Genomic DNA, 27,454 nt, shown 5'->3' with positions numbered 1-27,454 from the left:
TTGGCCTCTTGATTATTTGGTTTAGATGGTTGCACTTTATATGAGAGTGGATTTGGGTAAGTTAGAGAGAGAAAGTAAATCCTTGAATGAAGGTTAGTGATGGATTCTGTGACATGTGCTTTTGGAAAAGATGACAAGCTGATGTCATGCCTACTCAATAACTTATGGGGATAGTTTAGTAATTTCAGATTCCAAGGAGAGGATATTTCAGTAATTTTGACGAGTCCGTTAATATATTTAACGGTCCGTCACACATAAGGGAGGTCCGTGTAGGATATTTTCAAAATTAGGGGAGGTCCGAATAAATTCCCAAACAGGAGGGGAGGTTCTTATAATTATGGCAAACTATAGGGGAGGTTTGTGTAAATTACCCTTAATTTATTCTCAAATTGTGCTCTATTTGCATCTGCTACTATTGAGATATCTTTTTCTGTGTGTCAAATATTATGGAAGCGTGTTTTCTATCTGCTAACTACTCCTTTTATAAGCCCCAAACCCTCATAGTTCTTGTATGACAAAATGGCACCAAAAAATTGTGAACATTCTACAGACAGGTAAAAAGCAAATATAAGAGAATAGTTCAAACAACATGTTCAATTTCTAACCACAAGTAACCACCAGTAATATGTCTTTCACCTCCCCAAAAGGGAGGAAGAGGATTCAAGCCACATTGGATACATGCATATATTTATACACAATTTCTAAGAGAGAAGTTGCCTGGTCACTAATAAAGCCCTACTTCTAGGAAAGAAGTGAAGCTGCGACTGGACATATAAGGCTGGGTTTAAAACGACAAATCCAGAACCAGTCAGGAATGAGCGGCAAGTCCAACTGTTTGTATTGTGCCATCTGAGGAAAAAATTTAGTGACATGTGACCTTTTGGATTCATCATTCTTAAACACCACATATAGCAAGTAACCATTTTGATTCAACCCACTAATCACTTCACAGAACAAGTCATCATTCCACCTCACATGGGTATCAAATGTCTGTTGAAGGCAGAAAGAGAAATCTCCAATCTTATTCCCTACTAACCTCCATAGTTTCATCATATTAGTATCATATTCATGTTCTACTAAAGTTAAACGTCCATCCAAATCCAGCAAGTCAAAAGCAGGCCCAGGACTCGTAAAATTCTTTGGAAAAGAGATGATCTGAAACTTCTCGTCACTTAAATCGAATCCAAGGATGCCGATGTTACAATTACCTTGTAAATCTGTCTTCACCATTTTCCAGTACAGTGCCCCATTCCAGAACAGTGACTCCCATCCATCCCAGTCCCAATCAAGTAGACCGGGAGGAGCACTTAATTCTCTCCATGAATTTTCTCCAAGTGAGAGAATCACAAACCTGTTGGATTCACTTCTAATTTTTCTATATTCTTGGACAACTTTGTACCTTCCAGTTGAGAGATCAAATCCTAAACCAGCCTGATGACTTCTTAACTTTCCTTTACAATCCAACAACGATGGCAAAATCATGCGCTGTCTTGTAATAGGATTATAGATAACCACAGGATTTAGCTTGAGATCTGGGGTTATCAAGAGCAAGCCATTGCAAGAACACACAATTCGAGCACCTTTCAACACCTTTCTCTCAATGGGAAACCGTTTAACTTTGGGCTCCTCAGCATCCAATAGAAGTAGATAGAAATCATTAGCAACTCTTGAAAGCGCTGGATCAATAACGAATCGGGTTGGTGATCTGCTAAGTTGCAAGTGGACAAAAGCAGGATCTCGAGTCAAGTCATACCAGTTCTTACAGACAAGTTTGCATGCCAGGATCGATTCTATTGGAAGTCTAGTCAGGATATCGGAGATTATCTCCAGCGGCAAATCAACAACTCCCTTTCCCACTTGACCATTGAAACTGGTTGAACTTCTTCGCTTTGAGTCCACCATTGGAGAAGCAGGACTGTAAAGCACCAGATTAAATTGTTTATTGCCAAGATCTTTCTTACAGATGAGCCCTCAGAAACAAACTGCAACAGATATCAGAAAATGTTGGTAGATAATTTTTAATAAAAATAGAGTACCCAAGTAGAGCACCAAGAAGAAACAAATATAACAACCTTAGTTAATTATGATACACATCTATATATATCCAACCATCTAATCATGCAACAATGCTGTATACCAAGAATACATAAATTAGGTAATATTGAAAAACGCCCTTGAAATGTTCTATAATGTTCTGTATCTAACAAGCACACACCCAAGACAAGAACTCTAGAAGTAAGAATTTGACCACATAACAGTTTCAGTAAAAAGTGAAAGAACAATTCTGCCAAAAGATTACCTTTGTGTTGCTAAGTTAGTGATAAACCATTTTGCAGTATGTAAGAACATCAAACTTAGAAAGTGCTCAGCTTTATTAGCATATGGATTTACATGTAAAAGTATTATTTTGTTTCCTTAAAAGATAAACGAGGCAATGAACAAAGAAATGCCAGATCATTAAATATCATTAAAAAAACCAGACTCATCAGGACAATAGATATTTGCTGTGGGGAGAGGGGAGAGGAGGGGGTATTTAACTCAACTCAGTAAAGCCCTTTTCCCAGCTATCTGGTATTGGCTACATGAATCCATTTTCGCCATTCCTCTCTATCTAAAGGTCATAACTTCAATTAAACCATATGCTAATGCTATCATATCTTTTCTAACTATCTCAACTGATGTTAATTTTTATAATTCCCTTCTCCTAGTATTACCCTCAATAAGAACGACATTATTGTTTCTAACCAGTGCACCTATTAGCCATCGATGCACATAGTCAAACCATGATATTCTCTCACTTTATCTTTAACCATCTCATGAATGTATTCAATTCTAGTTTTATCTTCTTCTTTTTTTGTCTTACCGCACATTCCTCTCAACACTCACATTTTCTCCACACTTGTTTTACGAGTTGTTTTCTAGCCGTCCATTTTATCCCATAAAGTATGACCAGACAAATAGTTGTTTTATGAAATTTATCTTCAAAATTTAAGAAGTATAAGCAACTAACACATGATTCTAGAAGCACTCCTTCATTTCACCCATCCTGCTTTAACTCTGTGATTAACGTTGTCACCAAACTCTCCCACTCTACACATAATCTAGCCTAGATACAAAAATCTTGGCTTTTGGTACCTCTTGGAGGCTTGATTTCACTAAATCCCTAATTGTATTTCTAGTTTTATTAAAGCTAATCATCTTAAAACCTCTTGATTCTATAGTCTTTCTCCAAACCTCTAGCTTAACTCTGATCTCCGCTCTGGTTTCCTCAACTAAAACAATATCATCAGTATTTAACATCCAATCCAACCTAGTAGTAAGCTATCCACCAAAACATAAGTGTTTTCAAGGGCTCCATTTTACATTTCACTGATTCGAAAGGACTAAGTGTTCTCAAGGGGTTCATTTTAACACAAAAGGAAGCAATTATCAAACCATCAAAGATGATTTAATTAATTAGATACAATTTTCCTCAGATCAGCTAGTTGATACGTCAAATAATACCAAAAACAAAATAATCTGTTCAAACTCTCTTTGATATAGCAATTAATTTCGTTTCTATAATACCATTTTGTTTCCAATTTCACATGTTCATAGTTGATAATAACCCATGAGTATATATTGTTGCAGACATTTGTTGGATTAGAAATTGAAGAGTCAAGGTAGCAGAACAACAGATCAACCACAAAACAACTTATATGTATCGATATATATATACACAAGTACATACATGTATGATTCAGATATAGGTGATGAGTAAAAGGGATTCAACCTTGTCCTTTTGGGCTCCATTCTTTCCTCGTCTCGTTTGGTCGGAGTTTCTGATACTTTCGCTTCTCTCTCCCACCTACACGATTCACAGTACTTCTTTACTCTCTCAACAATTCTGCTATATATATTACTTTTCGAAAAAAAAAAATTCCACTATATATATTGACTTGTCCATTTATCTAGCCTTATTTAAAATGTGTCAGCACTGCTATTCACTGTTTTTCATTAATCATGTCCATTTTTAAAATTTATTTAAAAAAAAAAAAAAAAGACGAAGGGCTCATCAAAATTGAAGGCAACAACTTGTGGAGCCATTTTTACAATGGGAGAGTAGGAATTGACTTGGTCAATGATTTATGATCATTTAATAATGTTTTTAATTGAGTGTTGTTGAGGTTTTTTTTTAAACAATAGTTGTTTGGGATTTTATCAAGTACCTAATATTATCTAGGGAAAATTACATATAAATGGAGTCAAAGTTCCATATTTACTTAGAGACTGAGTCATATTTCTCTAAAATGGATTGCTGAGGTGGCACATGATTTTTTACTGTTTAAAAAATTGTGGTGCCTAAAATGCTCTTCCCTAACAAAAAAGTAGTACCTTCAGTTCAAAAAAGTAGTACCTTCAGTTCAAAAAAGTAGTACCTTCGGAGAAAAAGTAGTACCTTCGCGGGTGTTTAAAAAACATGGTACCTGGACGCCAAAAAATAGTACCTTCAGTTCAAAAAAGTAGTACCTTCGAAGAAAAAGTAGTACCTTCGCGGAAGGGTATTTTAGGCACCACAATTTCTAAACAGTAAAAAACCATGTGCCACCTCAGCAATCTATTTTAGAGAAATATGGAACTTTGACTCAGCCTCTAAGTAAATATGGAACTTTAACTCCATTTATATGTAATTTTCCCTATTATTCTATTCACTTTATTTTTTAATTTTTTTAATTATTATTTTAAAGAGTGAAAATCACAATTGGATTGTAGTAGTAAATCTAAATTATGAGATTGGTTGATGCAGGGTGAAAAAATGGAGGTTGAGGATCTATAGAGTGTTGAAGGATTGAAGGATGATAATGAAGTGAGAAAAAAAGTATAAAAAATATTGAGATATATAATTGTTGAAGGATGAGAATTGTTGATAAAATTGAATTAGTATTTATAGATATTCTCTTAAAAAAAAGAACTGTTGGATGAAAAGAAAAAAATAAAAATAAAATAAAAAAGACCGTTGGATGAAAGTATAAAACGAATAGAGTCGTAGAATTTCAAAAAGAGCCATCCAATAAAAAATAAGATTTTTGTGTCGGAGAGAAGAGAGGCTTTGGATGGAAAGGCATTTCGTGTGTTTGTTGTGTGTTAACTGCGAGAGAGAGAAGTCTGATGAAAAATAAATAAATAAAGTGAGATTACAAAAGTCTAAAAATGGGAGAGAGAGAGAAAGTGAAGAAGCTTAGCTTTTAGAAACTCTACTTTATTCTGAGTATGTGGACGTGAATACGTGATAGATAATAATAGCTTTTCATATATGTATATTCTTTGGAACTTCCAATCTCTAATTCCACCATCTGGTAATTTGTTCTCAGCCTATTTCGTCATAGATTCGCATCATATCCTTTTTACATTCATCTTTGTTTTCTCTCATGTTGCCTGTGAGCCTGCGTGTATATACATATACATATATTTGTATTACTCCATATATGATTTACTTGATGAGTCAGCATGAGGCTTTTAAAAAAATACGCTCCATAGGCCAAGGCATAATAAAAGGTGTGCTTTTTCTTTGCATCATTTTATCAAAGAGAGAGATTATTTAGAACCCTTTTTCTTTATTATTATTATTTTTAGTATATATGCTCTTAATAATATGTCTCAGAACATTTATAAAGCATTTGATATATATATATATATTTATATTTATTTCTCATGCAATTACATTTATATACTTTATAAATGAAGAATAAATAATGCATCAATGCATGTTTCAGGAAGGCTTAAAGATCTTTTCCACAAACTTATAAATCAAATGCTGTATCAAGGAGAATAGAGGGCTAGAGGCTTTTTTCTTCTTTTCTTTTTACTCTTTGATCACTCCCAAGATAATCTAAAACTTGAGAAGTAATCCCTATACCCTCTCCCACTTATTCTATTAAAACACAAGTATAAAAAAATTAAAATTAAAATTAAAAATTAAATTCAGACTAAATACTAACATTTTAGCTTTTAGATCGGATGACAAGCTTTTCCTCCTGTGAAAGTGGCTTCCGAGCAAATAACATCTTGACAGGCTCTTGCCATCTACATTAAGCTTTTCCAAAACCATCCTACTTTCTATATGACAAATAGCACCAAACAAAATTAAGAAGTAAAATTCAAACACAATAAAATAGTTCAAACAACATGTTCAAATTTATAACCACCAGTAATATGGCTTTCGCCTCCCCTACAAGGGAGGTGAGGATTCAAGCCCCACTGGAGGCATATGTGCAAATACATTTTATTATATATATATATATATATATTCAATTTCTAATAAAGAAGTTGCCTGGTCACTAATAAAGCCCTGGTTCTAGGAAAGATGTGAAGCTGAGACTGGACATTCAAGGCTGGGTCTGAAACCGTGAATCCCGAAGCAATCAGCAATGAGCGGCAAGTCCAAATGCATGTATTGTGCCATCTGAGGAAAAAATTTAGTAACATGCGTCATTATGGATCCATCCTTCTTAAGCACCACGAATAGTAAGTAACCGTTGTGGTTCACCCTACTAATCACTTGACAGAACAAGTTCTTATTCCACCTCACATAGGTATCATATGTCTGTTCAAGGCAGAATGAAAAATCTCCAATCTTCTTTCCTGCTAATCTCCATAGTTTCATAATAGCATCAGGCTCATGTGCTACTAAAGTTAGACGTCCATCCAAATCCAGCAAGTCAAGAGAAGTCTCATTCGTATAACTCTGTGGAAAAGAGATGATCTGAAACTTTTCCTCACTTAAATCAAATGCAAGGATGCCGACCTCATCATAACCTTGGAAATTTAACTTTACCATTTTCCAGTACAGGACCCCTTTCCAGAACACTGACTCACTTCCATACCAGGTCCAATGAATTAGACACAGAGGAGGAGGACTTAGTTTTCTCCACGAACTTTCTCCAACTGAAAGAATCCAAAACCTGTTGGATCCAATTCCACCCTTTAGATATTCTCGGACAACTTTGTACCTGCCAGTTGAGAGGTCAAAGCCAAAACCAGTCGGTCTAACCTCACCAGGTCTTACGTTAACTTCACAATCCAATGATGGCAAAATCAGGCGCTGTCGTGTCATAGGATTATAGATAACCATAGGATTTAGCTTGAAATATGGAATTATGAAGAGCAAGCCATTACAGGAACACATAATTTCAGCACCTTTCAACACCTCTCTCTCAATGGGAATCTGTTTAATGTTGTGCTCCTCAGCATCCAGTAAAAGTAGACGGAAATCATTAGCAAATCCTTGAATCGTTGGTTGAATAATGAATCGGGTTCGCTGATAATTTGATCTACTAAGTTGCAAGCGGACAAAATCAGGATCTCGAGTCAAGTCATACCAGCTCTTACAGACAACTCTGCATATCAAGATCGATTCTATTGGAAGTCTAGTCAATATATCAGAGATTGTCTCCAGCGGCAAATCAACCACTCCCTTTCCCACTTGACCATTGAAACTGGTCGAACTTCTTAGCTTTGAGTGCACCATTGGAGAAGCAGGACCGTAAAGCAACCGATTAAATTGCAGAAGAGCCCTCAGAAACAAACTGTAACAGATATCGGAAACTGTCAGTAGATAATTTTTGATAAAAATAGAGTTCCCAAGTAGAGTACCAAGAAGAAACAATTAATTATGATACACATCTATATATATCCATCCATCTACATGAATGAATCCATGTATTTAATTAGCCAATTATTTGAGAGGAGAGAGAGAGAGATGAATAAATGCGCCAATTATTTAACATAACTCAACAAAGCCCTTTTACCAACTATTGTCTAATCCATTTTCGCCATTCCTCTCTATCTAATTTTTGATAAAAATAGAGCACCCAAGTCGAGTACCAAGAAGAAACAATTAATTATGATACACATCTATATATATCCATCCATCTACATGAATGAATCCATGTATTTAATTAGCCAATTATTTGAGAGAAGAGAGAGAGAGAGAGATGAATAAATCCGCCAATTATTTAACATAACTCAACAAAGCCCTTTTACCAACTATTGTCTAATCCATTTTCGCCATTCCTCTCTATCTAAGGTCATAACTTCAGTTAAACCATACGCTATCATATCTTTCCTAACTATCTCAATTGGTGTTAATTTTTATAATTGCTTCTCCAAACATTATCCTCGAGAAGAACCACATTATTAATTCTAACCAGTGCACCTATTAGCCATCGACGCACATGGTCAAACCTTGATAATCAATTCCATCATTTTCTCTCCAAATGGGTGCTACTTCAACCATCTAACGAATGTGTTCAATTCTAGTTTTGTCTTTTTTTGTCTTACCACACATTGCTTTCGCCACATTTGTTTTACGAGTTGTTTTTTAGCCGTCCATTTTATCCCATATGGTGTGTCTAGTCAAATGGCTGTTTTAAATAATTTATCTTCAAAATTTAAAAGTATAAGAAAATAACACAGGATTGGAGCACTACTCTATTTCACTCATCCTGCTTTAACTGTCTGATTAAAGTCGTCACCAAACTCTCCCACTCTGTACATAATCAAGCCTAGGTAACAAAAATCTTAGCTTTTGGTACCTCTTGACCCTTGATTTTCACATCACTAATTTTATTTCTAGTAGCTAAAGCTACATTTCACAAATTTAGTTTTAGCGCTACTTATCTCAAAACCTGTTGATTCCAGAATTTTTCTCCGAACCTCTAGCTTACCGCTTATATCTACACTCTAGTTTCCTAAACTAAAACAATATGGGCATGTACCATGTGACCTCATCCTAAATGTGCTGTGCTAGTTCATCCATAACTAAGGCTAAAGATATGACCAAAGGGCCAAGTGGCCCAGCAGTACCTTCTCTTACTCCCCAAAGGGGGGATCTAGAGTTCAAGCTTCAGTGGAGGCGATTGGGTGCGTGTGTGGTTACTAATTACCTATCGAAAAAAAAAAAAAAAAAAAAAAAAAAAAAGAAGATATGAGCTCAATGTTGATCAATTGGCTATTCACTTGTTTCTCCTACCAGTGTTCTTAATGTGGTCATTGTTTCTTTATACGTGTCTTTTAGAACATCAAAATAGTTAACTATAATTCCTTTCTTGTTTAAAACCCGCCATATATTATATCTACAAACCCAATAGTAGAATTTCTTCAAATCCATATAGATCATTATTTTTCTGTAGTATCTTTCCATTAATCTCCTCAATATATAAAGGATTAAGTGCACTTAACACCCTTGTGACATGCTTATAGGGCATATTGACTCCCTCATGTGCACAAACCCCCCAACTTTTAATATTGTGCAAATAGGTACCATATGACACATTAAATTAATAGAATGACCAAATTACCCTTTTATACATAATTTTCATATTATATATATATATATTTTTGATAAGTAATAATTGAAATAAAAAAGGCGTTCAAGAGGGGAACGCATCCCTTATACAAAAGTGGAAAGGGATTAAGGTCCCAAAGAAGCCAAAAAAATAATTAAATCTTCAGAAGAAGAACAGGAATTCCTCTTCACATAACTGAAAAGAGAGCGTATGATGTGAAGTTTCAGACTCGCTGTGGACGATTCTTTCCCTTCGAACATTCTACTTTTCCTCTCCTTTCAAATGCACCACCAAACACAATGTGGTAGCGAACAGCGCTACTCACACGGCATCCTCTCCATATACAAATCAAATCCTTAGGATAACGAGGCATAACCCAATTTTAAAAGCCATCACGAACTTTGAATCTGATATGAGTAGAAAAAGCATCCCATCCCATATTATATTAAAAAGCTGCATTTATGAAATGGCCAAATAGGACATAAGCTGCATTCCAGCCACCATTCTTTCGTGGCTGGCATTCGCCGTTGTCGACGTCGCCTTGCCGGTGAGCTCCATTCTCTCGTGAAATTGCCATAGGTTTTTTGTGTGATCGGACAAACCAGTAGAGAGAGAGGAGAGTGTGTTTTGCTCGTGAAGAAGAAGAGGAAGACGATCGGTGAGACAACCAATCGTCGCCATGTGGAGATGATCCGTCGGAGGCGGGCTTGATGGTGGTGACTAATGAGGCGTCGATGCCCATGAAGAATCAAGAGGCAGTGTGGTCGTCTTCCTCCTCTTTGTATTCTCCCAAAACCCTAAGGTCTTCTTCAACATGGTGATCAGCGGTGCACCGGCCGACCAAATCTTGATGGAGCGGTATGCCAACACCACTCCCCGCATCGCTGAGAACTTCTGAGCCCTCTGCACTGGTGGCGAGTCCATTTGCAGCTCCAAGTTCGCCAATTGGAGGGAAAACTAGTCGTTGGAGTCAAAGACCAGCGATCACTGCTGTCTGTGGCCACGCCTCAACCAGTCAACCGTCGGCTACATCCTTGCGCTGAGCCACGACTATGTTGTTCCCACTGCCGCCGCCACACAACAGATCCAACTCATGACCTCATCTCGCCGTCGTCTATGGCCACGCCTCAGCAGTCGGTGGAGACGTTGTCGAGTTGTTTCAATGAGTATTGCAGAGAGATTGAAGGCCTTTGATTGAATCAGTATCCATGGACTCCGAAGGAGCAGAAGACATCCCCTCTCTTTCTCTACATGGTGGTAAAGTTGGGAATGGCGGCAGTGGTGGTGAAGATGGTGGCTCTGCAGATTTAGGGCTCGAACATGAGTAAAGGGCATTTTCGAAAGGATAAAAGGGCAAAACGGATATATTACAATTACTTTATGTTTGAGGGATGTTTTTGCCCAATTACTAAACTATAAGGGTGTTTATAGCACAATTTTAAAAATAGTGGGTGAAAGTGGTTCTCAAGGTATATAAGAGGGGTGTTAAGTGCACTTAACCCATATATAAACTTCCATTGTTGGCCTCTCCAGCATAAATTCAAACTAATTGTCTAACATTGTCGTTTCTTGCCTACTCTTAGTTCAATAACTCTCTACCACTACAACAAACTAGGTTTTTCACTACCACAAAATATTGTGATAAAAAATTAATTGCCACAAAAATAATTTTGTGGCAAGGTTGTGGCCACAAGTCCGTGAAGAATTGTTTTTAGGCACAAAAAAAGGTTTCATGGTCAAACTATATTGGCCACAAATTTTTTTGTGGGGCAAAAAACCATACCTTTTAGCACAAAAAATTATTATGCCTAAAAGTCTCAACTTTACCACAATTTTATCTTGCTGGCAAAAAGTTAACAGTAGTCACAAACAAGCTTTCGCGGAAAAAGTATATTTTTTATTAAAATAAATAAATAGCATTAATTTTTTACTTTCTTAGTGTTCACCTTAATTTTCACAACACAAACCATCATAGAAACAAAAAGAGAAAAGATGATAGTACAACCTCAATTATATACAATCAATAGGGGAAAAAGTTGAAATAATTAAGAAAGAAACTTATTTGCATTGTTTATTTTAAATGAACTACATGTTTCACAATTTAAAACAAAAAGAAAAAAGAAAAAAAAACAAAATCCTTGCGACAATAGAGAAATATTACAAAAGCATCATTTAAATGAAATATTATAAAAGCACTGCATGCCCACCACAGAAAAGAAAGCTCAGCTCTCAGTTAATATAATAATGGACCCTATACTATTATTCCTACTTTATCAATTCAGCAGCCCCACCTTGCTGAATTATTAGTGGAATCTTCTGTTCTTCTTCTTCAGGTGAAAAATTATGAAATGTGTTGAAAGGAGAAAAAAAAAAGTGTCGAGAACTTACCAAAGACAAATGATAAGAAAATGAAGACGAATAGAGTCTGACCAATGTTAGCTTCACCTTGACCAAGCTCCTGTAATAACACAAGTTCATGTTTTAGGAAAAATGCGATGTGCAGTTCACAGCAAAGCAAGGAGAGGGAGAGAGAAGGGGGATATACAAACTAGAAGAAGAAAGCTTTGAGGGAACAGATCATCTCCACTGTTCTCTGTTTTTCGTTGGTGATCCAACGCACAACACCGCGTCATGTCATCAACAGTAGGCAATGACAATTTGGAGAGAAACTAAAGATACAAGAAGATGCTTGGACTCTTTACAATCTTAAAATCAAATTTATCTATTCTTTAAAGAATGTGTTTTAGACCATAAGGGCTCAAAAGCTGATAATGACTAGTTAGCTTTATTTTATACTTAAATTTGAAAACGTTGATACTCAAGACATATATCCCTTGAACTCTCAGAATGATTTTACTAGAAACATCCGTAGCCATTAGCTAAAGTAATTAAGTGGTGAAAATGCTTTTTAAAGTCTCAACCACTTTTATCTTCACCTTTCACCTTTACTGCGAAAGCTAGTAGAGCACCATTCACCATTCACCTTATCTTCACCATTGAAAAAAAAAAAGAAAAAGAAAAAAGAAAACTCTTAAATCTTGTTCCAGTATGCCCAAATCATAGTCACCAAAACACATTTCCTTTGATCCTTTGGTATCTTAATCTTACTTAAAATATAAGTGATTGTTACCTCTTCTGAAATTGGTGCACTTCTACAAATCCTCAATGAGCTCTGCTTAATCAACTACCAATGTTGGATTCAAAAGTTTCTTTTATATCTTAACATATTAAAGTCTGACTGAAAATTGATCCATTGTATGCTTTCTTCATTGTCATGTTCCAATATGTATGAGACATGGAAGAGAGGAAATCATTTGGCACCTTGAAAAACCAGAATACTGAAAGTGAGCTTGCAAAAATATCAAAAAAGGAAACAGATCCTAAAAAAAATGCACAATAAAAATCAGGATTCAGAGGTAAAGCTAGCTCATTTAATGAAAATAGACAAAAACGAAAAATAAAAAGAACATCCATATATTCATAATTTAATTTCAACACTCAAGCTATTTTATTTTCTTCAAAAAAAAAAGAAAAGAAAAGAAAAGAAAAGAAAACAAAGAGCAAAAAATAGAATATAGAATAGAGAGAAACTAAAACCGAACAATTCCATGCCCTCTCTATGCAAAACAGCAAAAGTGCCCCCAAAAACACAAGGTGCCAAATGATTGATGTTAATCACTGATTTGATAAACTGTTGATAGTGAAGAACTCAAGTCTTGATACTCCGGCATGATGTTCAGAATGTTTAGCTATGGTATTTAAATTATTGCCGAACCTATAGTATATTCTTTTTCCAGGTTCCAGCAAAAGTGGATGCAAAAGTTGATATTGGCTGTTGTAGTATAAGGTTTAATTTGTGGGTTAGGAGAGAGTTAGTCATTGAACTGTTGGAAGGACAATATTAGAATTTTATTTTATTTTTTAAATTCAAAGAAAAATAAAATAAAATTCTGAGATAGGAAATTATTAATTTTCATAGTTATCTGTAAGTCATTCTTCCTTGGTCTCATCTGCAATACATCCATTGACAGAGGACCTAAAATTAATTTTGACAAACAACACAATTAGAAATCGACATACTTTGCATTATCCATTGCTACACACATCTATTAAGTTCCACAACTTCACATTCTTGGTATTAATGCCAAGTGCTGTTTCATTACCAAAAACCCAAGTACACGTGTTTGATGAAATTGCCATTGTTTGAAAACTTAGTAAGTCAAAAAATTCCCACTCAACCAATCTTAATACAAGAATTTCACTTGGTTGAGTTGATTTCTTCAATTAAATTCTCCAAAAATGAAAAGAGAAAATAAATAAATAGTTATATGATGAGATTCAAAATTCAGTATTTCAATTCTTGATACCTAAACATTATAACTATACTACATACTTCGAACATACAGGGGAAGAATTGAAATTGTAACTAAAACACATGCAAATACCAGAAATTGTGTGACTTTACTATTGGTCCCCCGTGACTTCTTCAAATACACTTCTCTTTTTGAAAGAAGAGAAAAGATACCATATTTTTTTTTTTTTTTTTTATAAGTAGAAATGATACCATATATAAACAAAATTCATTGAACCTAATTAATTGAAATGTGAAAAAATATATAAAATATTGGACATGATCAAATTTATTTGCAATTAATAAATTGTTGCTCAGAACACACAAATATATTTCAATTGTTGCTTAAAACAAGCAAAAAGAAAAGTAATTGGCGATCTAAAAGCATTAATCAAAAAAATTGTAATAAAAGAGCGAGAAAAACGAACAGATCGAACAAGCAAAAGCAACATTAAAACGAACGCATCAATCTACATAAATGAATTTATATATACATATACAAACTCACCTGATATAAACCATGAGAGAGATGATCCACGACAGATCTGGTCATTGAGAGCTTTGAGTGAGGAACAGAGGTGCCGATTCACCATTGGTTTGATGCCACTGGTGACTTGTTCATGCGAGATTTGGTCGGCACAAGCTTGGTTTGGTAAGCAATTGGAGCGATGAAAGCCTTCGTCAGAGAGATATTCCACCAGCGAGAGCTCGATCGGCGACAGATTCCACCGGCAAGAGATTTGATCGGCAAGGACTCGACCAGAGACTGATCAGCAAGGAAAGGTTTAGAGAGAGAAATGAGCGAACCCTAAAAAAAATTTGAAAGTGGAGAAAGAGTGGATATAATTATATTTATATATTTTTTTAATTATTACTGTAATAAAATTTTAGTTTTGCCACAAAATTTACTGTTTGTGCCAAAAAGTCATTTTAGCCACCAATATACTCTTAGTGGCAAAAGATTTTTTGTCACAAAAGTTATTGTGTGTGCCAAAAAGTCTTCTTTTTCAATTTTTTTTTTTAACAAGTAAGATTTCATAAAAAGCGCTCAAGAGGGAAGCGCTCCCAAAATAATACACAAGACGCCAAAGGCAACAACTATAGGTTTAAGCTATCCACAAAATCCAAAAGATGTCCCAAGGATTTACAATTGCGCCCATGAACCCAAAAAAATTAAAGAATACAATACCTTGTATTTAAGAGACCAAATAGGGGTCTCCTCATCCTCGAAGGATCTCCTATTTCTCTCAAACCACAAGCCCCACCATAAACATCCCTGGCTCGGCTCTCCACTAGACAACCTCTCCAAGCCTAAATCAAATCCACTATGTATCTTGGGAACACCCAAGACATGCCAAACACGATAAAAAGCATAGCCCAAACGTCTCTAGCCACTGGCCAGTGCAGAAGAAGGTGATTGATGGATTCCTCCGTCTTCTTACACACACAGCACCAGTTAACCACAATCCGTTGTCTCCTCCTGAGATTGTCAAGGGTAAGAATACTTTCATAAGCGGCACATCACGCAAAGAAAGCCACCTTCAATGGGGCTTTCAACCTCTAAATTGCCTTCCACGGAAAGGAAGGACCTAGGATCTCCGAAAGGCTGTGATAAAAAGCTCTATCCCCAAACTTTGTGTACCCACTATCCACCTACACCATCTCATCCATTCCCGCCCCCTCCACCACCTGGCTATAAAGCAAGGCTAAACTCTGGAACCTCCGTAAGCTCCCAATCATGCAACTCTCTACAAAAATGCACATCCCAAGTCAACCTTTCATTATGAAGCCAATAAAAGTCAGCAACCAAAGCATGTCTACTCGAAGAGATCCTGAATAACCGAGGAAACCTACTAGCCAAAACAAAGTCCCCACACCAGCGATCCTCCCAAAACCTAACATGGTTCGCACTTCGAACTCTGAATTGGATACCGTTTGGAAAACTCACCCCACCCCTTCTGGATAATTTTTTTTTTTTTACCACAGTTTATTATTTGTGCCAATTATTTTAGCTTTCACGACAAAATATATTGTTTGTGCCAATTAATTTATCTTTCACCAAAAAATTTATTATTTGTTCCAAAAAAAAATTAACCACAAATTCACTTTTGTGGCAAAAAATTTTGTGGCCAAATCAAATTTGTTGTAGTGTACCATAGTTTCATAGTATGACTTACTCATTTGATACCATGATAATTTGAACATTTAAAATATCTTCTTCTTATTATGTATGTGTACTAAACTACTTTTACGCCAATCATCAAGCATATCTTTAGTTATGGTATTGAATAATTTTGTTAGCCAAGAAACGCATATCACCAAAACACTTCCAAGCCTCAATAGGAATGTCAATAGGTCCTACTTATCAAAAATGAAGAAAAAAAATGTCATGAGATCCTAAATCCTTTCTTGTTTTCATCTTAATGCAATTTTCTATCTTGCATATATTGATCTTGCGGATTTTTTTTTCTTTCTATAATCTCCCTATAGTTATCGTATTTTTCTTAACCTACACAACTTATATGATTTTCTTCAACAACATCTGAGAGTAAGTTTTCCACATTTATCTAATTTCATCATCTTTCTCTAAAATCTTTAGATCCACAATCTTGATGCACTTAATACTGTTAAAATATCTGGGTTTGCTCTATTAACGTAGAAAATTTGTGTATGTTCTTCTTCCCATCCTTTGTACCTAATCTAAAATAAGCTAAATTACATTCATCTCCCTTAAAGGTTTGTCTTAATTACACTCACATTTAAGAATGGACAATATTATAACATCTTCCCTTGGGATATGAAATGGCATTTTCCTCGTTGAAGTTGGAAACTATTCATATACCACCACCCACTATCCATATACAGTCAACTAATGAAGACTCAAGGCAGTTTTGAACAAATAAGATTGAATTGTTATCTAATTCACACACGCGCGCACACAGACCCGATTAGAGATAAAAAGAAGACACACTTAGAAAGAGATGGACAATGATGATTAAAAAAACCTTCTTTCCCTTTCATCTTTTATCTCTTAACAAATCAATCATAAGCTTGAATCATGAAGGTCATGGCTTAAGTATACTTGGGGTGATGATTACATCATCATCATAAACGACATTTTCTCCAACATCTCACATCCCTAAGCTTGCTAATGTCGATAAGGGAGGTCGGTGTAATTATGCCTATTCTTTCAATCCATGTGTAATTAGGCTATACCTCAAGGGTTATCAGTGTAGTTTAACCTTAAAATAGATATAACCATATGCGATATACGTAGCTTCTCTCACTATTCTATTATCTTATTTCTTTGCATGTTTTTTCATTAAATCAGCCAATTCTATATATGTGTGTGTGTGTGTGTGTGTGTCTCAATATCATTACGGTATTTTCTTCTACAAGTTTTACTAGGTTTCAATTTTGCAAAATGTTTTAATTAAATTAAAGTGTATGCGCAGTAACAAAGGATATTTTTTTTTCTTTTTTTTTTTTTGTATAAGTATAAAAAAGGATATTTCTTTAAGGTTAACAAATGATTTTTTTTTTTTTTTAAATTAAGAAGGAATTAAAATCTTTGGCTGGTGAGACAACTGGATAATTACATGATAGTGAGAATGCAATCCCATACCTGTGGGCCTTTCTGTTCCCAAGAACAAAATCGTGGAAATAGGCCGAAAGAAAGCTCTGTTCTCATTGTGGAACTTAGTCACAGATGCCTTTCCAAGGGTTCAAAATCCTGATGTCTTTTCAAATCTGCTGAGTGAAGAGATTCATAATGAACTCTCGAAAATCAGAAAATCTTAAGTTCTTGTCTCCACAGAATTTGCAAGTCATGCTTATCTATTGTCATTCAGAATTTACTTTTACATACGTAAGCTTCACCAAATAGTCTCTTAATTGCTGAAAGTTCATCTACGAATAAATAACCAAAAGTTAAAATCTCATTGGGGTTGCAGCAAAGACAAAGTGCTTGAAACATTATATAAGGAAGCTGCAGCAACAATATGCGAGAAAATGAAAAAGACTTACCAAAGAAAACAACACATTCAGTTCCAGGTTCTATACCTGGACGTTAGCATCACATTAACAAAAAGATCAAAGATAATATGAGTATATTAAAAACAAATTACCAACGCAAAGCGTATAACATAGGCTGCAGTGTTATTGCAATTTCAAAAATGCTTCATCACCATTGATTAAAAATAAATTCTACAATTTATATTGGTGCTTTGAAATTGTTTGAATTTGTTGGTTTTAGGGATTATGAGAACAACTTAACGAACTCATTTTGAAGATTCAAGTAAAATTTTCACACAGTTAAACCCATGTAAAATATTCTGCTCCAGATACCATCCACAGTTAGTGCCACCAAACGAATGTGACCACCAGTCACTATCCTACTGCCACTAGCTCTACCACCACTACCTATGGTGACATCGCAGTGCTACCCAACATCACTATTGTCCTTCCTGCTCAACCACAACCATTATCACTGCAATAAATGACGCCGCCAACCATGAAATTAGTTTAGATGTTTGAGCAGATTATCAAAACCAATCAATTTGAAATAACCCGTACATTATGATATGAATCACAATCAATATATTTATAACAATGTGTGTGAATGAGTAATATGAAATACCACAACATGAGAAATTTGCACATATGTATGCAATTAACAGATTAACCCGAGAAAACAACAAAACAAGAAGTGGAAGGCTGATTTTATTATTATTATTATTATTTTTTTAATTTATAAAAGGAACTGTGGATTTAATCCAGATATATTATAAAAGCTACAGGCAGCATTTTTGCCCCTGCAAAACCCTAAAGCTAATACAGGTGCTTTTAATGTTGTTAGATAAAAGCAGTAGGACATGATTATTGGAAGATAATCAGGCTACAATCAATGCTTATAGTTAAGTAGAAGACAGGTGTGTTTGTTACGGCCAATAAGTTAAATGAGTACGTCAACGATAAAATATTCTTTTTAGAGTACTGCTTCAGTTAGCTTAGGGAATGGAAACATCTCAGAAATGCATTAGGAAAGGCAGAAAATTTAGAGATTTTTAGACCCACAGATCCATCTACATAAGGAACACAAGGGTATAGTAGAGGAGTAAATGCAAATCTGGACAAGTCATCAAACTAACATAGAATGATTATTTAATAGAAAAAATACTCAAAAACAAATAATGTAGAGTCAATTTTCACCCTTAATAATGAATTAGTACAATCAAATCCAAACATAATGACATAACAGGCAAGAATTATATAATCCATGTTAGAATGTATATAGGTTTATTTTTGTATTTCTTATCAGGGCATGTTGGTCATTTTTCTGTAACTATTTTTGTTGTATGTATGATGAGAAGAGATCAGGAGTCTCACTGAAAATTTCCCAAACATAGTCTTCTCTTTTCCTTCGCTTTCATATTGTTGCCGTCTACCACTATTTTTGTCATAGGTGGTTGTGTCGTTTGGTCACTTTACTATAACTCAATTTGGATCTTAAATTTGTGTCTTGCATTCTGATAATGGCAAAGAATATTTTTCAGCTCCTTTCGATTCATATTTCCGTGATAAAGGCATTATTCCTCAAACAGGATGTGTTTCCACCCCACTTATCAGATATTCAAGGTCATATAAGAGTAAATCTCCTTTAAATGAAATCTGATTGACTTTTGAGCTTAAAAAGTTAAAATTAAACAATATCGCGACAAACCCTTACTTAGTTATGATCTGAGAAGCACAAAAATGGATACAGGAGGTGGATACGACACGACACGTACACACAGCAAATCCTAAAAATTTATGACATGGCCATGGCAGAGACACGGTGAATAATAAATATATTTTAGCTATATACATATGATGTTGTAATTTAAGAAATTAAGAATAATATATTTTTTTATCAACTTAAATTGTGATTTGCAGGGGAAAAATAAATAATGATAGAAAGAGTTTTAAGAAAGAGAAAAAAATAGAGAAACAATGAGGATTAGAGTTTTGTTTAAAAAAGAATTAGGGCTTAGGTAAAAATAAAGGTAAGTATTCATAGAAGAGAAAAAAATCATGGAAAGAATAGGGAAAAGGAAAAAGAGATGCAAAAAGATTTTAGTTGTGAAGGAAAAGAAAAGAAGTATTTAGGGTTTGTGAAGAAGAAGAAAGAAAAGAGGGAGGGGGGGGGGGGGGGGATGATCGTACAAGAGTTTGAACCTTTGAACTAAATAAGAGCATAAATATTTTATTGTTTTAATATAAAATTATTTTATAAAACAACTACTTTTAAGTAATTATGTAATGATCATCATATTACTGAAAGTTATTAAACAACTCCTTGTATATACACTTCAACCTAGCTTTCTTTCTAAAACTTTCTTAAAATCCCCAAGAATGCCTACTTAAGCAAAAAAAAATTCCCCAAGAATGGGACAACCATGTCAGATACGTATCCATGGTGTGTTGACAGTGTGTCCGAATATTAAAAAAAAAAAAAAAAAGGACATGTTTTTTGGCGTGTCCATGCTTCCTAGGTAATGGTTTACACTCCATGTAGAAATAGTAGGCTGTAGGTCGTTTAACAAACTGAGTAGCTTGAGATTAGCTCGTTTGGCAGCTCACCCAAGTTTGTTTGAGAAGTACGGAAATGAAGCTGGATCTTTTTCTTCCTTTGAACAGAGTCTAAATCAGTCAACGACAGGTCTGTTAGGTAGAGAAACAAAGATGCTTCTCATTAATACAGCGAGATAATTTTTTCAAGCTAGTCCACCACAATCAGAATCAAATTGATGGATGAACAAGCCATGCTGGCGCCAACACTAGGCTTGGCCTTATTAGAATCTCGTCGAAACGAGGTAATCATCATGAAACGATAGTACATAATCTTTTTAAGACACTACTCAAAAGAAATGATGACAAGTGGAATAAATCTGTTGCTTGAGGATGTTGTTATGTCATTTGTAGACGTAGAATGGGGCGTGATTTGATAATACACCAATTGATCACTATTAGTACAAAAAATAATATTCTCTACTTCTGAATCCTAAACAATTCAATTAGGGGTCAGTTACAAAGATTTAAGGTGACTTCATCAAATTACTTTCCATTTCTAAGTTCATAGCCTTAACAATAGTAATATGGATGTTTGACTATGCTAACAAAAAGGCATAGCTTACATCATTACATGGTCACACTTCAACTACATTGATTAAATTCAAATCAAGCTCAAGCTCGAGTACGGAAGGGCGCCAATTAAAATAAATAAAATAAAAAGGTAAGCCTAAGCAAATGGGGTCAAAGTGTAACGATTACTAGAGCCAACTATACCATTTCCGTACTTGGGTAGACATAATCAGAAGCTTTCATTCCGGAATTTAGTTCACTCTAAAAGAAGAAGAAATGCAACATTTTGGTCAAAATTAAGGTTCACTTGAAATGCTAAAATTAAAAAAGTGGGTCCATTTTAACACAAAAGGAAGCAATAATCAAACCATTAAAGATGATATAATTAATTAGATAAAATTTTCTTCAGATCAGCTACTTAATTAAGGGTTTCCGAATAGGGTCAAAAAATACCAACTACAAAATAATTTGTGCAAACTCTCTTTGATATAGCAATAAATTTCCTTGCTATAATACCATTTTCTTTCCAGTTTCACACATTCATAGTTAATATTAACCCATGAGTATATATTCTTGCAGACATTTGTTGGATAAGAAAATGAAGAGTCAACGTAACAGAACAACGATCAACTACAAAACAAATTCCACACACACACATATATATAAATATAAATAGATACATGTATGATTCAGACATGGATAACGAGCAAAAGGAATCAAACCTTGTCCTTTCTTAGGTCCATTCTTTCCTCGGCTGGTTTGGTGGGGAGCTTCTGATACATTCGCTTCTCTCCAACCTACACTCCACAATTCTTTACTGTCTAAACATGTACATCCTTTTGTAGAACGGGCCATGGATTTGGAATTCCAGGCACAGATGGGCCTGGGTGGGTCAGGCTTTGACTAGTCAACGGACCGCGACCGTCCTAAGTTAGAACTTAGAAACCCATTGTCAGCCCCCGTGGCTTGCAAATAGTGGGCTTCAGGCTTTGAATGGACTTCTAAAATTTCATTGCACTGAACTGAAAATAAATAAATAAATAAATAAAACTGTTTGGAATCAGCACTTTAAAATTTAAAAAAAAAAAAAAGAAGAGAAATTTAATTTCAAACTTTGTAATTTCTTCTAATTTTAATTTCAAATCGAATTAGCGCATTAAAATTAGAATTGAATAAAGTTTAGTTTAAACTTTATAATTTCTTCTAATTCTAATTAGAATTGGACAAAATTTAGATCAAATGGTAACTAGGAATTTAAGTTGTATAAAAAATGGAGCAGCAATTTTATGCATCATCTTGGTTGCTTTATATATTTCAGAAAACCCATCTGGAAGAAGTAGTTACGGGAGAAGAGGACAAATTGTCCTGTCTAAAGTCCAACTCACTTATTGAAGTTGAAATGAGAAAGTAAAATAGCACCACAAAGAGCAACAGCTGTGCTGCAACAGCTGTATGTGTGTGTGGCAGTAAAGAAGGTGGGTGGGTCACCCGCTTTAAATGGGTCTCTCAAAAGACTTTTCCTTTGGCTTTCCCAATTTTAATAAAGTGGGGGACAAATGAATGGATGGGGTATTAGGTGGGAGGGAGGATGCACTTCCACTCCAAAGTCCAAATCGTGTTGAAAACAACAGTGGCTACTGCAATATGTATTGCATGTCATTGCCAAATTAGTGGGGGTAGTGGGTATTCAATTTTTATCTTAATCTCTGCCGCCAACTACACTAAGAGATATATATATATATATATATATCTATCCACCTCTCTCTCTCACGCACACAAAATAAAAAATTAAAAAAAAAAAAAAAATCCACACACAAAAATTTGGAAAGAAGAGGTTAAGGGATTATTGGTATAACTGTTGAAAAAAATAAATAGGAAAAAGTAGTTGTTATTGTGCTCAACTCACCTCTTCATTTGTCAAATTCAACTTTATTATCGAATCAAGAAATGACTCCTATATTTAAGTTCCTTGGATGTAGAATATTTTATAAAAAATATATTTTTTTATGTTTGATTATCGTAAAATATTTATAAATTAAAAAATATTAAAACTTAATAAAAATAACTTATCCATTAATCTTCAGTAAGTTATTTACATGTTCCATCTGATATACTCAATCTTAACCTGAACTTGAACCTTTGTCAAACAACCAAAAAAAAATAAAATAAAAATATATATATATATATATATATATATATATATATATATTACATCAAAACAAACGAACTGTAAATTTTTTTTTTTCTTTGTCTAAAAATAATTAGGAAAGGGGTCAAATAGAGAGAAGTGCAGTAAAAAGATGATATATATGCTTATTGGGTGGACATAATTTGACCATTTATAAAACGTATATACCATATAGGCATGTAATAAATCTCTTCGTCTAGTAATCTGGTAATCTCTTGAAGGGTAATTTCAAGAATGAAATTTTTTAAATGCAATAGACATTTTCAAGAAGAGATATAGATTTAAGTTATATATAATGGGTGCAGAATTAGGAGCGTGATGGAGACAAAATATAAGTTACACATAGTGAACATTAAAACAATGATAGAAACGCATTTGGACGGAGCATGAGAGCGATATTTCTTTAAAAAAAAAAAAAAAAAAAAAAAAACTGTGTAACTTACGTCTGAATAAAGCATTTATGGCCTATTGCATAGGTGATGTGATGGTGGCTAGACAATGGGCCCGGCCATTGCTTAGGGTTTGAATTTTACTGTTTTGAAGGAGATTGTTGGGTTGTTCTTTTTGTCTTGAAGCTCTTGTTCGAGCACCCTCCCTCTAACTCTTGGAGACTTATTTGGTTTCTGATTGAGGAAATAATTTTTAAGAACTTATAAAATAAAAAATTATTTTTAAAAAATTATAAAAAAGTAATTCTTTAAAAATAGATATTTTTAACGGGTTTTCAAAAACAATTTTTAGAAATTGTCAGTCAAGTTTTTTTTACAATTTTTTATTTTCACTTCTGAAAAAACAAACACAACTATTTCTCATAAAACTGAACTAACAAGTCAAATTTTCTGTTTCTGATTTTTCTGAAATCTTCACCTGGGGGCATGGCCCTTGTAAATATGTACTCCGTAATTTTGTTTCTTTAATCTTATTTTACCTACTAAAAAAATACGGAGTAATTATTTATTTATTTATTTATTTTACCATCACAATTAACTCACAAACACACTTTTATCCCAAACGATACAGGTGTATAAACAACTATTCACCCAGACCGAGAAATGGCTTTTCACAAACCAACATTACTTTGATTTGACAATGAATTTGTGACGACGTTATCATTTCTGACACTTGTGAAAATTGTGATGTTACTTACTTCTTATAATACACATAACGCCAGCACTATTTTTTTTTTTTTTTTCTTCTTCTTCTTCTTCTTTTTTTTTTTTTTTTCTCTCTCTCTCTCTCTCTCTCTCCCTCTCTCTCCCTAAAGTGAATATGGCAATGCAGAAATTTAAAGTCAAGTCAAAAAAGACTTAAACCAAAGGAAATAAATAAAAAACAAGCTTAAAGCTAAGCCAAAAAAGACGTACAAATCTTGAACCAAAGCAAATAAATAAAAAAGTTGTGGAAGAAACAGAGCTTAATACTCTGCAAACAGAACTATCATGAGAGAACATAGCAAACTAGAGAGACCGAAAGGTCTAGCCATCAGCACGATAACCGCTCCAAAATTACAATCACAAGGCGCTCCGACACACAAAAAAATTCCGCACAAGATCAAATTAAGAAGAAAAAGATTAAATCGATACAGAAAAAACAAAAACCGACCCAAACCAAAGATCTAGTCGGAGGAAATAATAAATTCGCCTATGTGATTTGAAAACGAACCGAACATGAACAGATTTAATAGAAGAAAAACAAAAATGACTTAAAAAACAATTACGGAGCGCACTTATTGAAACACGTCGAGTTTATTATAGTCGTGGGAGACGGTCATCATCTCTCCACTCTATGGAAGGAAGAGAGCAGGGAGGCAAAGTGATAAAGAAGAAGAAAGGGTTAGAGTGAGAAAGTTAGAGAGAGAGGTGGGAGAGAATAACATGAAAACACACCCTTAAAAACATCAAACTAACAATTAACAAATTAAGAAAAACAAAAATAAAAAACCCTAGAAAATACATAGTGAAAAAACAAAAAGCCCAATTATGAAAAACAAAAATAAAAAACCCTTAAAAATACATAGTGAATATAGCATGTTCTCTCTAAGTTAATAATGTTTGCATATAAAGAATAATGCATCAAATTTTTTGAGAAAGAGCTAGCACATCAACATCCTCTCCCATGTGAGAAGAAATTTAATACTTCCAAGTGCATTAAAAAAATGATTTGACACTTCACATAAGCGTAACAAGTTTTACCCATGTTATAAATGCGTATCTAAATGTAATAAGTAGTGTGTTCCGATAGAATACGAATTACGATTCAATATAAAATAATGTTATTTTGATACAGTAGAAAGTAATAAACATATCTTTGTAAAGAAAATATTCTTATAAAAATAAAAATAAAAAAAAATTTACATTTTTTACATCTCTTGTACTTAAAAATGATTATTCACAATTTAAAACTATTTTTTTCAGAGAAAAAAACACTATTTTCTATCCTTTCTCCGTTCAAAATTTTACCATTATATTTTGTGGGCCAAAAATAATAAAACATGTTCCGTTCAATTCGGAATTTACATTATAAAAATGTTGCAAATATACCATTATACTTCGTGGATAAAAAATAATAGGATATGTTTCGTTCAATTCAGAATGCCCCTTATAAAATTGCTGCAAATATTCTAATATTTCTAAAAGGTCTATTCTGAATTGGACAGAACGTGACGTGGAAGCTTTGATGCCGTTAATGAATAATAATAGTAAATTACATGGCTGCGCCTATAAAAAAAAGACATGGTCATGTCAAGGAGAAAGAGTGATATATCATAGCAGCAGTCTTGAAAGATGTATGATTGCAAAATAAAGGCACACGAAAAGATATGTGTAGAGATCGATATCACATTTGTTAATATTTATATATCCTTCAACACGCTTTTTTTTAATCTAATGTGTTTTTTAATTTTTTAATTAAGATAATAATAAGATTTAAATTTAAAATTTTTGACTCTACTTTAAAAACTTAAAAACTTAAATAATTAAAAAAAATGTAACTTTAATATTCATATGCTTAGTAAACATTCACACTCACATGCATATACCAAATGTACCCATGACAGAGTAGGTATAGCCTGACATCTGCAGGGGACCCAAGTGATGACACCTCTTCTTTGATCAATTTAAGTTAGAGAAGGGAAAGAGGGGGGGGTGTTTCTCTTCTAATCCTAGTTTGTAAATATTGTTAATAGTTGTTAAGGTCCTAATATGGAAAGTTTTTTATAACCATTTCTCTAACTTATGAGGGAAAAAAATTAAAATGACTTCTCTGTCGTTATTAGCAAATATTAATTATTTTGTCAATTAATAAAGATTAGGTTCAAAAATACAAGTACACAAGTTTAAATAAAATGATCAATCACTTGTTGCAAAAGAAAGTTAAATGTTAGGTTAATTTGTTAAATTTTCATCCCGATTAACATCATATTTCATGGTCATATATTTTTTTGAAACCACAAAAACAAAAAAAAAAATCAAAAGCAAAAATCCAAATACATTAGAAACTGGGATTATAAGAAAGACAACCAAATAAGCTTTCATCTTATTTTATACAACTTTTAGTTTAGAATAATGAATAAGTGTTTTAAAATTAATTAATATAGAAAATTTTATCCGTAATAATAGAACGGGTGTGAGACGAGAGAAAGATGCTTCTTCTGTAATGAATTATGAAATCCTTTAAAAAAATCCGAATTTAAACAGTAACTAAAAAAATCTGGTCCACAAGGTGGGGAGACATACAGCACCTAACGGGGTGGCTCTCCATCGTCAATCCATATTAACATGTGCATATGGGGGGACCTGAGAAGGATGTTGTGTTGAAGTAGGGGCCAAACATCTTATTGCTGTAACTGGGTTGCCTGTAGTTGACAGTTTGTTTAGGGCATCTGATGTAGATGCGGAGGAAATTTGGGGGAATGTGAAACATGCAATGCATTTTTCACCAGAAAAAAACAAAACAAAATTTCAGTCTTAAATGAAAATACTGTACATCTGAGTTGATTTGGGTATTTATTATTGTCCGAAAATGGGTGGTTAACATTTTTTTTAGAGTTAATTACAATGACACTCCCTGAGATTTATTATAATTACAGCTATATACAAGTTAGGCCATTTTTGAACGATGACACCCTATTAAGTTTGATAAAATTAACAAAGACACCCCTTACTAGAATTTTTTATCCAAACATACCCTTAAAAGGTGAGAAAAGACTAAATTGCCCTTCAATAAAATACTAATTTTTAATTTAAAATATCCAAATCTTCAAATGACAGAATTACCCTTATTAATTCTAATTTTATATCTCTATCCTTTTTCACTGAAAACCAGAAATTTTGCCCCCAAAACCACCACCACCCACCACTGCCACCTCCACCAAAAAACGAAACAGAGAGATTGCAAATGGGTTTAGTGAGAATTATTGCATACTATTAATTAATTTCTCTGTGCCTATCCAATGTGTTTCTTCAATTT

At 34.0% G+C, this 27,454-nt stretch overlaps 2 protein-coding genes across 13 annotated transcripts; both read right to left on the bottom strand.

Moving 5' to 3' along the window:
• Positions 1-576: 576 nt before the first annotated feature.
• Positions 577-3,896, bottom strand: LOC132284911 (putative F-box protein At3g16210). 3 transcript variants are annotated; one of them, XM_059787053.1, is made up of 2 exons: positions 3,773-3,896; positions 577-1,915 (listed from the first exon to the last, which is right to left on the bottom strand). In XM_059787053.1, the coding sequence occupies exons 1-2, from the start codon at positions 3,790-3,792 to the stop codon at positions 742-744; spliced, it is 1,194 nt and encodes a 397-aa protein (XP_059643036.1). In that variant the 5' UTR covers positions 3,793-3,896; the 3' UTR covers positions 577-741. The 3 variants fall into 3 exon arrangements, with proteins under 3 accessions (XP_059643036.1, XP_059643038.1, XP_059643037.1); XM_059787055.1 differs by having other exon boundaries at positions 577-1,982; positions 3,731-3,895; XM_059787054.1 differs by having other exon boundaries at positions 577-1,982; positions 3,773-3,894.
• Positions 3,897-6,123: 2,227 nt separating this feature from the next.
• LOC132282502 (F-box/LRR-repeat protein At2g43260-like) lies at positions 6,124-21,878 on the bottom strand. 10 transcript variants are annotated; one of them, XM_059784210.1, is made up of 8 exons: positions 21,522-21,734; positions 17,704-18,166; positions 17,303-17,586; positions 14,186-14,443; positions 12,457-12,647; positions 11,872-12,314; positions 11,715-11,784; positions 6,124-7,565 (listed from the first exon to the last, which is right to left on the bottom strand). In XM_059784210.1, the coding sequence occupies exon 8, from the start codon at positions 7,505-7,507 to the stop codon at positions 6,335-6,337; it is 1,173 nt and encodes a 390-aa protein (XP_059640193.1). In that variant the 5' UTR covers positions 7,508-7,565; positions 11,715-11,784; positions 11,872-12,314; positions 12,457-12,647; positions 14,186-14,443; positions 17,303-17,586; positions 17,704-18,166; positions 21,522-21,734; the 3' UTR covers positions 6,124-6,334. The 10 variants fall into 10 exon arrangements, 8 of the variants coding, with proteins under 8 accessions (XP_059640193.1, XP_059640192.1, XP_059640195.1 ...); XM_059784209.1 differs by lacking the exon at positions 11,872-12,314; XM_059784212.1 differs by lacking the exons at positions 11,872-12,314; positions 12,457-12,647 and having other exon boundaries at positions 17,303-17,427; positions 17,536-17,586.
• Between the last annotated feature and the right edge of the window lie 5,576 nt (positions 21,879-27,454).

This window comes from Cornus florida, unplaced genomic scaffold (genome assembly GCF_030987335.1).
Source record: "Cornus florida cultivar Cherokee Brave unplaced genomic scaffold, ASM3098733v1 CherokeeBrave_3.0.0_Hap2_Chr11, whole genome shotgun sequence".
NCBI classification, from domain to species: Eukaryota; Viridiplantae; Streptophyta; class Magnoliopsida; order Cornales; family Cornaceae; genus Cornus; species Cornus florida.
This window is presented reverse-complemented; position numbering and strand designations above follow the sequence as displayed.

Bases quoted from the DNA above. Each gene is read 5' to 3' on its own strand.
- LOC132282502 (XM_059784208.1), bottom strand. From the start codon at position 7,507: ATGGTGCACTCAAAGCTAAGAAGTTCGACCAGTTTCAATGGTCAAGTG.
- LOC132284911 (XM_059787053.1), bottom strand. From the start codon at position 3,792: ATGGAGCCCAAAAGGACAAG. The intron at 1,916-3,772 runs GTTGAATCCCTT...GGTGCTTTACAG, and splicing joins ATGGAGCCCAAAAGGACAAG to TCCTGCTTCTCCAATGGTGG.